Genomic DNA, 18,163 nt, shown 5'->3' on the forward strand with positions numbered 1-18,163 from the left:
ATTTGATAGAGTTTAAAATCCATGAAGCATGCATATGCTAAAAGTAGTCTAATAGCCTCTAACCTAGCAACAGGAGCAAAAGTTTCATCAAAATCTATTCCTTCCTCCTGATTATATCCTTTGGCCACTAGCCTAGCTTTGTTTCTTATTACTATTCCATCTTCATCTAGTTTATTTCTATACACCCACTTGGTGCCTATGATTGAAACATTAGGGGGTCTTTTCATTAGAGTCCAAACTTCATTTCTTTCGAATTGGTTTAATTCCTCTTGCATAGCATTCATCCAATTATCATCTTTTTCAGCTTCTTCTAGTGATTTAGGCTCTATTTGTGAAACGAAAGCAAGATAATTACTAGTGTTTCTTAAAGAGGATCTAGTTCTTATACCTTGTGAAGGATCACCAAGGATTAGATCCTTTGGATGACCATGTGCATACCTCCATTCTTTGGGAAGATCTTGATTTCTTGAAGGAGGTTGATCTTCTTCATCTCGCTGATTTGTATCTTCTTTGATCTCATCCTCATGTTGTTTGTCTTGAGTGGAGAGTTCCTTCATTTGGTCTTCAAGTATACCTACATTACCATCTTCTTCTTTTCTAGAAGAATCTCCATTAGTTTCATCAAAAACAACATGAATGGATTCTTCAACAACGAGAGTTCTCTTGTTGAAGACCCTGTATGCTCTACTAGATGAGGAATAACCTAAGAAGATCCCCTCATCTGATTTAGCACTAAATTTACTTAGATTGTCCTTTCCATTGTTCAAAATAAAGCATCGACAACCGAAAACATGAAAATAACTTATATTAGGTTTCTTACTTTTTATCAACTCATAAGGTGTTTTCTTTAAGATGGATCTAACTAAAGCACGATTTAAGATATAACATGAAGTATTTATTGCTTCAGCCCAAAAATACTTTGGTAGATCCGATTCGCACAACATGGTACGAGCCATATCTGCTAGTGTGCGATTCTTCCTTTCTACCACCCCATTTTGTTGGGGTGTCCTAGGTGCCGAGAAGTTGTGATTGATACCATTTTCTTCACAAAATTTTTCAAAATACTGATTTTCAAACTCGGTACCATGATCACTCCTAATTGCTTTTAGTTTAAGATTGAGTTCATTTGAAACCCTATTATGAAACTTGATAAAAGCGGGAAAGGACTCATCTTTGTGTGCAAGAAATGAAACCCATGTAAAACGTGAAAAATCATCAACAATTACAAGACCAAATTTCTTACCCCCTAGACTAGCAGTTCTAGTGGGTCCAAACAAATCCATGTGAATTAGTTCTAAGGGTTTTGATGTTGAGACTATGTTCTTAGACTTGAAAGAACTTCTTATTTGTTTCCCTAATTGACATGCAGCATAAATTTTATTCTTTTCAAAGTCTATTTTTGGTAGTCCTTTGACTAGATCCTTTGTAATTAATTTTGAGATTAAATCCATGCTAGCATGCCCTAACCTACGATGCCATAACCAACTAGTCTCATTGACTTTGGGATTCATGGCTACAAGACATTGGCCATCCTTCATGGTGAGATCATCAAGATCTACCATGTAAACATTTCCATGCCTATGTCCTGTGAGTATGATCTCATTATCAATTGGACTACTAATTATGCATAGTGATGATTCAAATGATACTTTAAATCCCTTGTCACAAAATTGACTTATACTTAATAAATTATGTTTTAGTCCATTGACTAACAATACATTATCAATAAATGAAGAGGGTGATATGGAGATTTTACCAACACCAATGATTTGACCTTTAGCATTGTCTCCGAATGTGACTACTCCTCCTTCTTTTGATTCCAAGGTGACGAAGAGACTCTTGTCACCGGTCATATGCCTTGAGCAACCACTATCAAGATACCACATTCTCTTTTTGTTTCCGGCTGCAAGGCATACCTGCAAAATGATCATGTGAAGCTCTTAGGTACCCAAGTTTTCTTGGGTCCTTCGTGGTTAGTGTGGTTGGTTCCCTTAGGCACCCATACTTTAGTTATGTTTTTAGCTTTCACAAATGTACTCTTGTTAGTTTGGATCTTTCTTTGAATACAAGAGTAGGCTTTATGTCCATTCTTCCCATAATGAAAGCATGTAGGTTTTTCAGTTTTTACATTTTTTGCTTTTACAAAGAAATTCTTTAGGTATTTTTGTTGTGTGTTAGTTTTATATCCTAATCCGGCTTTATTGAAAACAGCTCTTTGATTTGAAAGAATAAGATTTAATTTTTCAGAGCTTTGTGTGAATTTTTCAACAATTGGTTTGTACTTATGTACCTCATTCTTAAGATTCAAATTTTCTTTAACTAGTTCTTCCTTATCTTTTTTAAGGGATTCAACATTTTGTGCAAGTGAGGTATTATTATCGAGTAGGGATTTTACTTTTAGATTTAATTCCTTAATAAGTGTTTTTGCCTTTTCATTTTCAATGCTAAGTTTTGAATTTTTGATTTCTAGGTTAGTAGTGTTAATATTTTTAACGCTCTCCTTTTCAATTAATAGGTTTTCAAAATCTTCCTTTAGTTTTTGATTGGAGGCTTTTAACTCTTTATTCTTTGCTCCTAACATACTACAATCACCCATAAGTTCTTGAAAAGCTTCATATAATTCTTCTAAAGTAAAATTTATAGTTGGGTTTTGACATACCTCGTCGTCTTCGAACGCCATGAAGCACAAATTGGCGGTCTCTTCCTTCTCTTCCTCGGAGGATGATGTGTCACTATCATCCCATGTTGCCTTCAATGCCTTCTTCTTCTCCTTTCCAAAATACTTCTTTTGTTGAGGGCATTTGGAACGAACGTGTCCCGGTCTCTTGCAATCATAGCATATGATTGGATCTCTTTCTTTTTCCTTTTCTTTTTCCCAATCATTTCTCCCTCCAAATTTCTTTCTTGGGAAAGGTTTCTTTCTTCTCATGAATTTCTTAAACTTCCTTACTATCAAACCCAAGTCCTCATCTTGGCTTTCTTCTTCACTCTCACTACTCTCTTCTTCACACATACTTGAGGTAGCCTTGAGTGCGATTGTCCTTTTCTTCGGCAACTCTTCTTCATGTTGCTTCATTGTGAGCTCATGCGTCATCAATGAGCCCAGTAGTTGTTCTAATCCCAAAGTGTTGAGGTCTTTGGCTTCTACGATCGCCGTGACCTTTGCTTCCCATGCTTTCGGCAAAGACCTGAGAATTTTACTCACAAGTTCTGGGTTAGTATAAGATTTACCCAAACTCTTTAGACCATTAATTATATCGGTAAAGCGAGTAAACATGCATGTGATGGTTTCATTGGGTTCCATCTTAAACAACTCATACTTGTGAACTAGAATGTTCACTTTAGACTCTTTGACTTGATTTGTACCCTCGTGGGTAACTTCAAGCCTATCCCATATTTCCTTAGCGGAAGTACATGTGGAGACTCTATTGAACTCATTTACATCTAGAGAACAAAATAATGAGTTCATGGCTCTAGAATTAAGTTGAGCCATCCTATCATCATTCTCATCCCAATCCTCCTCAGGTTTGGGAACTCGAATGCCATTAACCATGTGTGATGGTTCTTGTGGTCCCCTGACTATAACCCTCCACAAGGCATAGTCTTGTGCTTGAATGAAGATTCTCATTCTAGTCTTCCAATAGGTATAATTTGTCCCATTGAAGAGTGGAGGTCTATTGGTTGCTTGCCCCTCGGCAGGAACATTGTTAAAGGGTGTTGCCATCTAGATCTTTGGCTAAGACGGTTAGGTCTTTCAAGAAATACACAGAGCACCCGCTCTGATACCACTTGTTGCCCAGAGATGGTCACCCAAGAGGGGGGTGAATTGGGTGTTTTAAAAGCTTTTGACTAATTAAAAATAAAACACACGAATATATGCACTAAAGTAAAGAAGGAGGAATAAGAAAGGTCAATCGCAAACACAATGTTTTATAGTGGTTCGGAGCTTCCACTGCTCCTACATCCACTCCCCAAATCACCTTTGGGAATTTCTACTATAATCCAAGATTACAGTACGGTAGTTTTGCGAGTTCACTACCCAACTCGTTGTTTTACACCGGGCTCACAACAAACCCTAAAACCCCCAATTTCACTTAGGCTTGGGACGCCTTTCCCTTGTTCCAAGTCCCTTGACTGGAACAAGCACCACAATGAAAGAGTTTACAAAGGAAAAGTAAAGCTCTAAAAAGCAAATATGACAATTATGAACAATAGAACCCGGAAGAATCCTTTTGCCGTTGGAAGCGTGAGAAATGTTGATTCTTCCGATGTGGACCGCGTAGGGTTGAGTGTGAGCTTTGAATCCCGAGCGTACGAGAGAGGTTGAGCTTGAAATCACTTGGGAAGCTTGAAAACACTTAATTTCTTCACTTGAATGCACTCACTCCCTTGAACTTTTCTTTCTTACTTTTCTCTTGAATGATCTAGCTTTGGGTTGGTGAAGAGTTGTTGAGAAGCACTTAAGAGGTCCCTTTTATAGCCCAAAAAAGCAAATATAGTCGTTAGAGACAAAGTAAAAAGGATTTGAAATTCAAACCAGACCTGAAAAGCTGTCAGTCGCGTCCCAGGCGCTCCGGGGACGTCTCCGCTTCAACGAGAGACGTCTCGGCTACAAGATTTTGCTTTTTACGTTGTCTGGGGTCGACTCGGCACTTTAAGGGGACGTCTCGGCTTGTTTGTACTTTTTGAATAGGGACGACTCCGCTGCTTTGGGGACGACTCCACTTCTTTATCTCTGAAAAACATGTCCTCTGGAATTCCCTGAGAGAGTCGACTCCGCTCCTTCAGGGGACGTCTCGGCTTGTTTGCACTTTATGCATGGGGACGACTCCGCTGTCTCAGGGTCGACTCCGCTTCCTTATCACCGAAAAAAACCATTCTCTGAAAAACCCTGAGAGAGCCGTCTCCGCTATCTTGGGGACGACTCGGGAAGTCTCCTTTTTACTTGCGGGGACGACTCCGCGTACAGTGGGGACGTCTCGTGCATATCTCTTGAAAATTGCCTTTCTGCCGCCACTGAGAGAGTCGACTCCGCTACTGAGAGAGTCGACTCCGCTAGCGCGGGGACGACTCGGCAGGTGCCGGGGACGTCTCCAAGTGTCCCAGTTCTTCCTGTTTGTGCCAGAGACGTCTCTGAAACTATCCGGAGACGTCTCGGCTGTCCCTGATCTGTTTTCTTTAACTCAAAATATTCTTCAATAAATTCATAAAAATTATGGGAACTTGCCTAGACATTTCTTAACAATATTCTCAATTAATCACATGAATTCCTCAATTAAATTGTTAAGATAAATGGAATTATACTCTAGTGTTTTGTATTCATCAAAATCCATTAGGGGGTCAACAACAAGGGAGAAACTCGAGGATGCCTGTGAAGAGAAAGGCGGACGGGGGAGGGCCCCCGGTTAAATAGGCAGAAAGGCGGGTGACGCCTCGGTGACGCCAGAGGACGCCTGGCTACCGAAGGATCGTTCTCGCCCCAAAGGCGAATCGACGCCATTAAGGAAGGATGTCCGCCAAAATCCGCAGACCGCCAGATCAGCGACAACCGCCATACGCCATAAAAAAAGGGGGCGGGGAGCTCGGAGCGCGCGCGCCTTTCCGAGGGATGGCGGTAATCTCGAAGCATCACTCCCTTCACCCGTTCCCCTCCTGGTTCCAGGCTCGGAAGTGGAGGGCTACTGTTACGGGGGAACTTAGCCACCATGCCCCACGTGACCGGCACGCGCGCCCAGAAAGACTACGGCTGCCCCTTGATCCAGCAATCCGACCTCGGGTCGGATATCTTCAGCTCCGCAGTCCGACCCCGAGTCGGTTGCCCCTTGATCCAGCAATCCGACCCCGAGTCGGTTGCTCCTTGATCCAGCAATCCGACCTCGGGTCGGCAATCTCTTGACAACAACAGACTGTTCTCCTGAGGCACGCCGCGGCCCCCTGCTCCACTACTCCCTGCAACGGCCGAATCCGGCGCTGCCCCACGATCCCCTGTAACAACCGTACGAAGCGGAGCTCCACTACGCCCTGCCATGGCCGTACCCGGCGCTGCCCCACGATGCCCTGTAACGGCCATGTCAGTGGCAACCCCATCGTGCCACACGATGACCAATCCCCAGAAAAACCCCCCAGCCTGATATATATGGGGCTGGGGGGGGAAGGGGGAGGGTGAGCAAGATTCTCCATAGCATCATCTTACCTGCTACCTCTCCTTCTCCTTCGATTCCCTCTAACTTGATCGTCGGAGGGCCCCCACTACCCTAGTGGTGGTGCGAGGCTTGCTTGCAGGTTTTCCGGCGGAAGGTGGAGCGCAACCAAAGCAATTCAAAGGGAACCCCGTTCACACCGCTGTGCCAATCGTTCTCGGTTTGGACCCCCAGCAACAAAAACGTTGTGAATGACTAATTAAAACTATTGCAAGTTGTTTAATTAATTGCTATGTGCTGTGAGTGATATGAGAGGAAGAAGAAGAGAGACAATCAATCACAAACACCAAGTTTTATAGTGGTTCGGAGCTAACCCTTGCTCCTACGTCCACTCCCCAAGTCTCACTTGGGAATTCACTATAACCCCCTTGGATTACAGCCGGTTGTTTTCCAAGCTCACAACCAAACTTGTTGTTTTACGAGCTCACAACGAACTCGGTCGGTTTTTCCAGGCTCACCGACTAGAACCACCCCGATTATTTTCCCGGGATCACAATCGAACCCTTACACACGTTGGTTTTACACTCGGCTCACCAACCAACCTCAATACCCTTGATTCAATCCCCCGATTGAACCAAGCAGATACAAGTTGTAAATAATATAGACAAACAGAAAACTAAGCTTCTCAAAAGCAGATGGAAAACAATATAATCTGAAAAGAGTTTAGAAGCCCTCAAACGCTTTTAAGTTGGAGAAGAGGAATGGCTTCTTAAACTTCGGGTCTCCTCTTGAATGTGTAGTCGACTTGAATGCAGGAGGAGGATTCTTTAATTGCTGGGAAGATGTAGGTGGATGCAGTTAATGCAGCTCTTCCCTCTTTTTTCGTTGAAGAACAGGTTGCAGAGATTGAATGCTTGAATACTTGGAGTGGAATGGTTGTTTTCTACTTTGCTACAGTCTTCTGTGGCTATTTAAACCAACCCCCACGGAAACTAGCCATTAGACACCTTTTTCTGCCCGTTCTGCACACTCTGCACAGCCTGACAATGTGTCTATTGGTGGGTTGGAGTCGACTCGCGCGATCAGGAGTCGACTCGTCTGTAGCGGGAGTCGACTCATACTTTTCCGAAGTCGACTCGGCAACTGTTCCAGATTTGAATTAAAGTTGCCTTCGCGACTGGGAGTCGACTCGTCTTGACCCAGAGTCGTCTCGCCAACTTCTGGAGCTGACTTGGCTTTCTCGGAGTCGGCTCATCCCATGGAGTCCGTGGATTTATTTTTGAATTTGGTCCACTCGAGTCGACTCGTCAATCCTGGGAGTCGACTCGACGCTCAGAGCCCGAACAATCCTGGAGTCGACTCGTCAATCCTGGGAGTCGACTCGTCCAGTCTTGGAGTCGACTCGAACTTCCTCGGAGTCGACTCGGCTCTCAGTTTTCGAAACTTGGTCTTCTGCCTTTTTGATGTGAAGCTGCCTTGGAGTCGACTCTAGCTGTCTGGGAGTCGACTCGAATCTCAGAGGGAGTCGACTTGGTCTTCTGTCTTCTTTGTGGTCGCGGAGTCTCGGAGTCGACTCGCGTATTGCGGGAGTCGACTCGAATCTCAGACCCGAAAACTGCTCTCTGACTTTTCTGCCCGTGACTCCTTGGAGTCGACTCATACTTCTCCGGAGTCGATTCGGTAAACATTGGAGTCGACTCGCGCACTTCGGGAGTCGACTCGCTGACAGGTTTTGAATTGAAGCTTTCTGTTCGTCTGTCTGTTCTCAGTCGGAGTCGACTCGTACCGATCCGGAGTCGACTCGAGCCCGTGCCAGTGAACTTGATACGCTTGGAGTCGACTCGTGATACTCTGGAGTCGACTCGAGTCTCAGACTTTGGTTCAAGCTGACTTCTTAACTTATCCAAAATACTATGAACCAAGTCTAGAGACACTTAGAGAAGATTTTCACTGAAAACACTTAATTGAATTCATTAGTAAACAAAAAATATACTCTCAAATGCTTTGAGCTCATCAAAATCAAATAGGGTTTTAATCAATCACTCCACACCCGCCTTCAGCCAAAAAAAAGAAAGAAAGAAAGAAAAAAAAGCATAACTTTTTTAACAATTTTACTAAAATACCGGGGCATGCTTATGAGTAGAGAATAAAATAGGTATTATCAAAAATTTATTAAGTTTCAATTCATTTCTCTCCAAATCTTTCACTTATGGAAGGGAAGAAGATAGGAAATTGGAGACCAAAATTTTCCATTCTCTTCTCATCTTTTCTTTTCCTTTCCCCCCACTAAAAAAAACTCCCAAATATCAAAATTTTCAACTTTCACTTGTATCCTATTCCAAGTTTTCAAACGGAGCCTAACTTCAGAGGGAGAGCAATGGCCGAGGGAGGCGCTCCGGCGGGCGGAGGAGCGTCGCTAAAAGACCAGGGCAACGAGTTCTTCAAAGCCGGCAACTATCTGAAGGCCGCCGCCCTCTACACCCAGGCCATCAAGTTGGAACCCAACAACCCCACCCTCTATAGGTTTTTCTCTCGCCCTAATCGCCATCCATTTCGTTCTTCTTTATCAGTTTTTAGTTCAACACTTCGTAGGAAATACGTTTAACTATCTTGACGTGGTTTGTCTGATTTTAGAATAAAAATTCGATTTTGGGTGGAAAATGTGGTGGTTGCAATCTTGAAAGCAAGAATCTTTTTAAAGAAAGATGTTTTTTAGCTTCTTTGGATGGTCATTCTTGGTTAGTAGTGGAAGCCTGTTGTAGTTGTTTCCTTATATTGGATGTCGCGGTGTTGGCTCGATAGGAAAACGTGAAATGGAAAACGGATTCACTGTTGATTGTTACGAGAGTAGGGATTGCTTTGTGTATGGTTTGAGTAAAACGAGGATAGTTGATTGTTCTCTAAAAGCTCCAAGGGTCAATGGCGTGTGTCACACGTTACAAAGATTGGACAAGGACGTGAATTGAAGTGGAATGGTCTGTTGGGAACTGGTTTGATAGTAGAGTTGGTTGATATTTGCTTGGAAGAGGAATTAGCACAACAATTTGTTTCCAGTGTAGGATCAATGCTACCTTCACAAAAAGGAATATAATGATCAACTAAGATGTTTGGCATGGCTTGAACTCTTATGCTAGTAGACTCCTCATGCTTTGAACACAGTATGAACTAGATTAACTAAATCTTACTGATTAAAGGTTGATGGGCTTGAAGTCAGCTTATGATTAAATTGATTACTTACATAACTCCTATAGAGGGTGTATGATAGGTCATCTGTAATAGTTGAGGATTAAAGTTTTCAATTCCATATTTTGCTATTGAATTTTATAATGGTTTTAAAGTTGATTGTGACTCATCAAAAGAAAGAAATAATCTAAATGTCAAAACCCAAAACCCTGTTATACCATTTTAAAACTCTATGGATGAGAACTACAAGATCCATTTGTAAAATTGTGACTAGAATGCCCTTCATAATGTTGAAAGACATGCACTCAATGGTGGGTAGATACGCTATGACTCGAAGGCATTTGACAATATGATTCAACTACTTGGCAAGCTAATGACCTTCATAAAGGAGGATAGTCATGAAACATCAGATGAGAAAATGGTGTTAATTGGCTTAGAAATGGGGCAAATTTCTGTTAACTGAAGCAAATCAATATAGCTATCTTTCAAATTGGTGATTATTTAAATATTTTAGTTTCTAAGGGCTGTGGTTTACTTTACTGACCATGGCCAACAGTCTTCGAACACGGTTTATAATTTTTCAACTGTGATTTTAAGTTTTATTCAGTTAGAGGCCTTTTTTCAGGGGCATTGCTTGAGCTACTTGAACTACATGTGTCTATTTTAGGTTGTAAGTCCTTATCTCGAATCTGTCTTCAAATGATGTAACTTTATTTTTAATACTTTTGCTGATAGGATTAATCTGGTCCTTCAAAAATGGATGAAAGTTCGATTACAATATAATTGCCTGACTTCAGCTAACATAGACCAGATATTAGTGATTTCTTACCAGAATCCTGGGTTATAATTGGGTTACCCAATTGTTTGTCTTTTCCCTTTCTGATATTCACATCGATTCAATCTTTTGACCATTTCAAATTTTGGAGAATGTCTGGAGCTTCTTCAAGATTGGCTCACACCTGGGACTCTTGGTTGCTTGACCAAAGACCTTGAAGTACATCAGCATGCTTTTAAGCATTGATTAAGCATTGATTCGAAAAATGTGGGATAAAGTTGTCTTGATAGTGGAGAGCATGTATTGTTTTAAGGGATCGAAAGTCACTACAAGGAAACTTTGGTCGGGTATAGAGCAACTTAACAAGGCAACTTGTGGCACTATTCTTTTTATGTAATTGCAATTTATTAATTGTTAATGTCTATCTCCAACACAGTTGGATTTTAACTGTAAAAAGTAAATTATATTTTTAATTGTATGACAGTTGCTTCGATATAGCCTAATGTTTGTTAAGCTTGTTATACATTGTTGACCCTTTCTGTATCAGCTTAAGCTTTTGGGATTAATTGGCTAGCTAACAATGATTGCCATTTCCAATCTGGATTAGGGGGTTTTGCAGCTGTATTGGATGCTATGACTAGATTCCTGATGCTATTTTACTGCTTTTTCAGAGATATAAAAAGGTTCTTACAGGGTATTTTGTGGAACATCTGCTGCAAATTTGCTGCTAATTAGCAGTGAAAAATGGGTAGGGTAAGGCTGTGCTTTCTTTAAATGAAGTGTATTCAATTATAAGATAGTATGTAAGTTTAGTAGATTATGGAATGAGGTCTTGCACATGATTGATCATAAGTGGGTAAAGAAGCTTATGTGAAGGAAATTTTTCATTAATTCTTGGGATGTGGCAACTTTATGATAAAATGACCGAGACCAAAATTTCTAGTTTTTATTGCAGGTCATCAAGTGAAACGGAACAACTTGCGGAGATCTGCATTGTTATAAGCTAGTAATGATGCGTAGCAGGATTGAAAGAAAAGGGCAGCAAGTAATGGTGATGGTAAAATTGTTCATGATCAAGTGAATGTTAGGCTGATTGACTGAGTCTTTTAATGGAAGGGCATTAGTTGATATTTTTAGTCTTCAATTAACATCTTAGCCAGGCATATTAAAAATGGTTTAGGATGTGGTTGTCATGCTACTAAAAAAACTGCCAGATTTAGAGCTCGCACCATTTTCTGAGATGAGGCTTATAAAATGGCAAAATGGCTGTGTAAAATGATAATATCACACTTCATTACTAGACATGAGAAAGATTTGTTGAAGATATTGGCTTAGTCTCTCCTTCTTTTCTTCTGATTTATTTATTAGCTTTCTGCCTATTAGTGCTTTCCATGTCCTAAAAAAAGCGATCCAAGTCTTCTGCCATAGAATTTCTATCATGATGGTAATGCTGCTTGTAGGAAATTTTATTTCACCAAACCATATGAATAATCATCAACATAAATGAGTTATTTGCAGCCCTCCATAATGCTGTAGTTTATATAAATCTATATAAAGTTATTGATATGAGTCAAATGTGGATCCGCATACTTAGCCTTGTAGTGCATCAAGTGTGAAATTTGACCATTAAGGATCATCTATTTACTATTTGTTTCAACTATTTTAAGAGATTTAGTAGTTGTATTTCTAGAATCACATGATTATTCAAAGTGCCCTCTTTTATTGTCTGACAGCAATCGTGCTGCAGCATTTCTGCAATTGGTTAAGCTCAGTAAAGCACTTGCTGATGCTGAGATGACAATCACACTAAAACCCCAGTGGGAGAAGGTATTAACATACACATTTTTTAAGAATTTGATTATTTCCAAATTGTTTTTGCAAAAAAAAAAAAAAAAAAAACCTCAATTAGAACTCATGCTCAATGTGTTTTTATCTTCTATTTTTTAGCTTGACCAATTGTTTGTTTCACGCCCTTTCAGGGTTATTTCAGGAAAGGGTGTGTTTTGGAAGCAATGGAGCGATATGATGATGTAAGCTTAGAAATTTCTAGTACTTTTATGTGTGTATGTATCTAAGAGGGGTGGGAATGGGAGAGCAACGAAGGCAAGAGTCTTTATAAGTTAATGTATTCAGGAAATTCTGCTGCCCCGGCCTAACCTATAGACTTCCAATATATTATTCAAGGTACGCCGTCTTGGTACCGGGCTCCGTACCGGTGCCACCCTGCTATTGTGCTGGTACATCCGGTATGGGAGCCTGTTTGGCGTGCCGAGTGTCGGCACGCTTTCTGTACCATGTATCGGTATGGTACGCCTCATACCATCCGGTTCAGTACGGTATGGCATACCTCAATACTATTACTACTTGGATTGGATGATTGGTCTTGTTTAGGACCTCAAGTGTAGCAAGATGTCAAACCGATTGACTACATACCCAAAAATATCTTAAACTTGGAATATTTAATTAGTGTACTATTCATGTACTGCATCAGCCAAAATTGCCCATGAGTTGGATAATGGGGTCTAATGGCTCGCTGAGCAACTAGATGGGAGATTAGAAATTTTGATTTTATGACAGCAAAAAGGTCATTTCTACTTGTTTTGTTTTGTGGGTACGTTGAACTGTTAAACTTCTGTAGTAATTTATCCTGTCTTTCCTCAAATGCAGGCTGTAGCTGCATTCCAGGTAGCATTGCAGTACAATCCACAGAGTGTAGAAATATCCAAAAAAATTAAGAGGCTCACACAATTAACCAGAGAAAAGAAGAGGGCGGAAGAAGTAGAAAATATCCATATGGGAAAATATTTGGAATCCTTGAAACCTGAATTTGTGAGTTCTTGATACCTAGAAGTTTATTTTACTTTAGCTGATGATTGTTGTTATGTGCATATGCTCTGATATTTCTGGAAGATTTCCTTTTTGTTTTCCATAATTCTGTCACTTCACCTCTGCTTACGTAGATGACCTCTGCAAAGAGGTATAAGGCATAGCTGTTGTGGTTATCAACAACCTTTCTGATTGTTGGCTTCCATATATAGGAAGAATTCAGAACTTGACCTTCTACTAACTGCAGAATGTAAATTACATCTCTGCTTCTAGAAGAAGCTTTGATTTCTAATTTACCTACTGAAGTAATTTTTTTTTTTCATGTCATGGAGCATTAGCAGGTCTCGATCAAACATTTTTTTGTGCACAAATCAACTGGGAATAGACTCATGATACTATCTGATAGTATAGGCAATTTGTATAAACCACAAAATGAGAGGCCGCATGACAGCATCTCGATATCAGAAACTCCTGATTAAAATTTTCTTTATGCATGTCGAGATTAGTTTTCAATAGAACCAAGGATTCAGTGTAGATTACCAGTGATCATGGATTCTGTTCAGATATTTCCTATGTTTGTCACTTCTCTGAGGATAGCATATGCTGGGTTTTTTTTAATTGCAAAGTTGAGATCGTAATGGTGACTGAAATTGTTGAGTTTGTCTCTTGTTTCTTCCTGTATAAAAACAACCCTCTTACTAGATTTTGGTTTTCATTGTCATGTAGTCCTTAAATTGTCTCAAGGGGTTATTTTCTTTGAGAAAAAAAGCTCAGCTGAAGCTGGAGCATCATCAGCTGAAGTCAATTTGGCATTAGCAGGTCTGTTCGGACATTTTCTGGTGCACAAATCAACTGTGAATGAACTTGTGATGGCAAACTTTTGCTAGTAGAGAACTGCAAAAGCATCCAGACATCAGAAACTCTTTGACTAACTATTTTCTTTTGCACATATGTGAATGATGTTCAGTGGAACAAAGGATTGTGTAGTTTAAAGTCATTTGGCATCCTTAACTTTCATTTGCTTGTTCTTTATGCACATTACTTGACTGGGAATAGAATAGCGTCTGCTCAACCCTTAAGTTGAGATTTAAGTGGTGACTGAATTTGTTTAGTCTCTTGCAGGATTTTCTCCCAGTATCCAAACAATCCTATACCTATATTTTGGTTTTAATTCGCATTATGATAGTTACATTTTTTAAAGGTGTTCTTTTCTTTAAGAAAAATTCATCTGAAGCTGAACTTTGCCAAAATATAATGACCTTTGATGAAAGATAAAGAGGGAAGAGGCAGTCATTATTGCTCTCTAATTGGAGGTCACTACCTATGGGCTAATATTATGGCTCTACAACTCCTATTTTAACTAAATGATTCTGTCTAGTGCTGTTTAAGTTAGGAGTGCGACTTGGTTTGGGCTCAACTTAAACTCGCCTGCCCAACCCACTTATTACTTCATTAGGTAGGGTTATAAATTTGGGTCGGGCTTGGGCTCAAATATCTGAACCCGACCCCATATATAAATGGATGAACAATTCATGTTTGTGTTTCTTATCAATTACTTATATATTTATATAATTACAATTTTAATCCTGTTAAATTATTTATAAGTGTACCGTTGAGATTTATGAATGATTGAGTAATTCAACAAATATTAATCCAGTAACATTATCGATATTAAAATCCCTTTTCAATCCAACAACCCAATCAACATGGCACAATGCAACTCAACCCAGCTAACCCTAGCCAATCCAAATCTAGCTTAAGATATGGCTGGGCTGGGTTAGGTTATAGAAATCCTCACTCGAGACTGGGTTAGGGTTAGGGTTTAGAGATTTAGAGGTTGGGTTGGGTTAGAGTTTGCCCTTCACCCAATCAAACCTGCCTGACTTGCAGCCCTAGTTTAATTATGTATAGGAAAAACAAATCAAGTTCCTCACTCTGCGCTGCTCATCAATCTTTGTGGGCTCAGTCGAGCTCAATCTGTTCATTTTTTTAAAAAAAATTCTTTTTTAAACTTTCTTCATTTCTTTTTGAATATTTTATGAGTTATATTTTTACTAATTATTGCTTACTGCTAAATGTCACTAACTGATTCATAACTACTTCCTTTGATTCATTTTTATTAGTGCATTAGCTTAAGACCTTATGAATCATCAAAGTGTGGTGAAATAATTTTTCTGATAGTAAAAATGATCATATGTTTATGGTGACTTAGTGAGTTAGGAGTGCAGAAATTCGAACTGCTCCATCAAACAAAAACTAACCTGATGCTGTTGCATGCAGTCTGCAAAATTTGGAACTGCAGAACTGTGGCAAAATATCTTCTCTTTTCTTGTTGGTATAATGGAGTCAGCTATTAAAGCTTGGCATGAGACTGGGAAAGTAGATCCAAGGGTGAATTTTCTTCTTGACGAGCAGAAGACACAGACTGATAAATATGCTCCAACGGTCAACATTGATGAGGTATTGAATGTTATCCTAGTGAATACATTATATGCATGTATCACATATATTCTGTTTAAGCAACTAGTATGTATCTTATGATATTCCTTTTAACTTTATGAACTGGATGATTCTAATTATTCTCCTTATTATAATTTATGCCAATTAAAGTGCATTTGTTTGTTAAATTGTATCCATAATTGACCTTTCCTCGATGGCATGAGTAGTCGCAACATCTCATCCTTACCATATCTCTGTCTTGCTAGGCATTTGAATCTCCTCACACACACAACAGCTGTTTTACATTTTTAAGGCAGTATGCGGAGGAGTCTTTTTCTAGGGCAGCTTGCTTGGTAACACCCAAGAACATTATATCCTACCCACAGGTATGTATACTTTTATTCTTCAATAAGTTTAATCACTGATTGCATTTGACTGGGTACATGTATTTTTGTGCTGTTCTTATTTTAAACTTGTTCATGCTAATGAGTTTCTCTTAGAAGTGAATGTGTGTTAAATAACCTCAACTTTACCGGATATAGGAGCAATATTTTTTCAATAAGTATAAATTATATGCAAAGCTTATAATTTGGAATTTAAGATACTTCTGTAAACTTTGTAAGCAATTGAATGATTTATTGATGGACCTGTAAGAATGAGCAAATTTATATGATATGTAGGTTTGGAAAGGGCAGGGGTCAAGAAAGTGGAAGCTTGGGCACAGTGATGGCTTTTTTGTGCAATTTGAGTCTCCTGTATTACGTAAACTATGGTTTGTTCCTAGTTTGGCAGAAAAGGGCAGGACCTTGTGCAGGTAATTCCACTCCCCAACTCAGAACTGTGAATAAATTCATTTTGATTATCTTTCTTCAGCTCTTCCATTAGTAATGGGTAGGTGGATGGTCTTCATAGATCTAATGGTTGTGATTTTCAACCACGAGTAAGGACACACTTGTCATTTGGTTTAGCCCCCATCTAAGGATTGCATGTAAGAAGCTTAGATCTGAAAATATTTCAGTTGTGAAATTTGATATGGAATCTAAGGTATTTTCAAATTTCTGCACAGAAAATTTGCATTTGGAATAACACTATATTCTTTTGGCAATAATTTATATTATCCATGGAGGATCCACAAGCTCAGATATAAAAAACGGGACAATTACATAGGAGGAAAAACTGCAACTACAAGTTTCATCTCTTTTCATTGAAAAACCCTGCTACACTCTATTTTTTCCCTACTTTATAACATGATACTAAACTACAATGTTTCTGAAGTCCATACTATCACACTTTTGAAGTTTTCCCCAACAACATAACCAAATATTTTCTAAAAAGAGGAAAATTCCATGTAACCCTATGTAGAATGTGTCAAAGTACTGAAAAGCTCTTTTCTAACTCCATTGAAGCTATACCTGAAGTAGGACTTGTAGACATCATCTTCAAGCAGAATTTAGATGCTTTTCGGAAAGACAGCTCTAAGAAGCGGTAGGAAAATAATAGAACGTAACCTGCTAAAGAGTTTTATAATTTAATAAAGCAGTAAATTATGAAAAAATAGAAACCAATGTCAAGAATAACTAAAACTGAACCAAATTGAATAACTGTGTGTATCATCCTCTAACTGCAAAGCACATTGTGAGTCTGACCATTACTTGGGCTGCTCTATAGAAAATAAAATATGCCCCATGAAATTGGTACCTCGGTTATAGGTGCAAAACCAATACCAATTTCGGTAATGATTGAAAATAGAAGTCATAAAATAAACCATCTCTATGCAGTACTAATAAAACTAGATGCTTGCATGATCTAGAGCTAACATCCCTTTTCTGAGCACAAGTTAGGTGCATGCACAAGATGATTGTAGATCGTGCCTTATGAGTATCTACACTGACGAAATTCATCATTGCAGTTATTATTTGTGAAACATGCTTCTTTATGTCTCGTGCTCAATGTCGATTCTTAAGTGAATTTATCATGAGAGGAGCTTTGAGGTCTCAATGTAACATCATTCATATGCCTCTTTCAGAAGTCACATCAGTATTCTCCTCTTTTTGTTCCACCTTTCAGGAACCCTGAGGCTTTGGATATCGGTGCCCATGAAGTGTTCCCTCGTCTGTTTAAGGAGTCATGTTTGGACATCAGATAAAATTTCACTTGAGACACAACATTGATCATGCTGGCTCCCTGCCATTTATGGTTTCTTGGTGTGGTTTGTGGGTCACAAGCTTGATCATGCCTCGACTATTTCACCACCAAGTGTTTTCACTGCCATGCAAGGTGCTTCAGATTTTGTAACCGTACCATGTCAGTTTTGTTAGTTGAAGCTACAAAAGTTCTCTCTCCTCCATGATGTATGACCACCTCCCCTCCCTTTCTTCCTTTCATGCATGTATACTACTCAAATGCTTGTCCAAACTGTTTTGCTTGATGGTCACCATTTTGTATCGGTTTATTTTGGATCTATATATTTCAGATCCAGTGGATGGTTATTTTTTGGCTTGAAACCATGGTTTGACTTCCTTTATTAACATCTATGCATTTCTGAATCAGTATACACTCAAGATAATTACAATGCCAAAGTTTGCAAGTCAGACATGGGAGTCTCATCTCTTCCTACAATGCTGTCATGAGATCCATAATGAGACACTCTAAACCTTTCCCGGCAATGTATGGTCTAATACTTTCTAAAAAGAGGAGAATTCCGTGTAACCTTATATTAGAAAAGCTTAATGAAAACCTCAGCTCTAAAATTTCTTTCGAGCTATGCCTAAACTCTGGAGTAGGACTTGCAGAAACCATT

General features: G+C 39.4%; 1 protein-coding gene across 2 annotated transcripts; it reads left to right on the forward strand.

Moving 5' to 3' along the window:
• Positions 1-8,314: 8,314 nt before the first annotated feature.
• LOC103713346 (uncharacterized) lies at positions 8,315-17,906 on the forward strand. Of its 2 annotated transcripts, none has more exons than XM_008800233.5 (8): positions 8,315-8,663; positions 11,832-11,925; positions 12,078-12,128; positions 12,766-12,927; positions 15,205-15,384; positions 15,630-15,749; positions 16,044-16,177; positions 17,431-17,906. In XM_008800233.5, exons 1-8 carry the CDS (start codon positions 8,518-8,520, stop codon positions 17,507-17,509), a joined length of 966 nt encoding a protein of 321 aa, XP_008798455.2. In that variant the 5' UTR covers positions 8,315-8,517; the 3' UTR covers positions 17,510-17,906. The 2 variants fall into 2 exon arrangements, with proteins under 2 accessions (XP_008798455.2, XP_088578051.2); XM_088721925.2 differs by lacking the exon at positions 8,315-8,663 and adding an exon at positions 11,056-11,155.
• The last annotated feature ends 257 nt before the right edge of the window (positions 17,907-18,163 follow it).

The sequence above is a fragment of the Phoenix dactylifera genome, chromosome 1, assembly GCF_051530095.1.
Source record: "Phoenix dactylifera cultivar Ajwa chromosome 1, Ajwa_hap1_PhDact_Kaust_v1.1, whole genome shotgun sequence".
Lineage (NCBI taxonomy): Eukaryota > Viridiplantae > Streptophyta > Magnoliopsida > Arecales > Arecaceae > Phoenix > Phoenix dactylifera.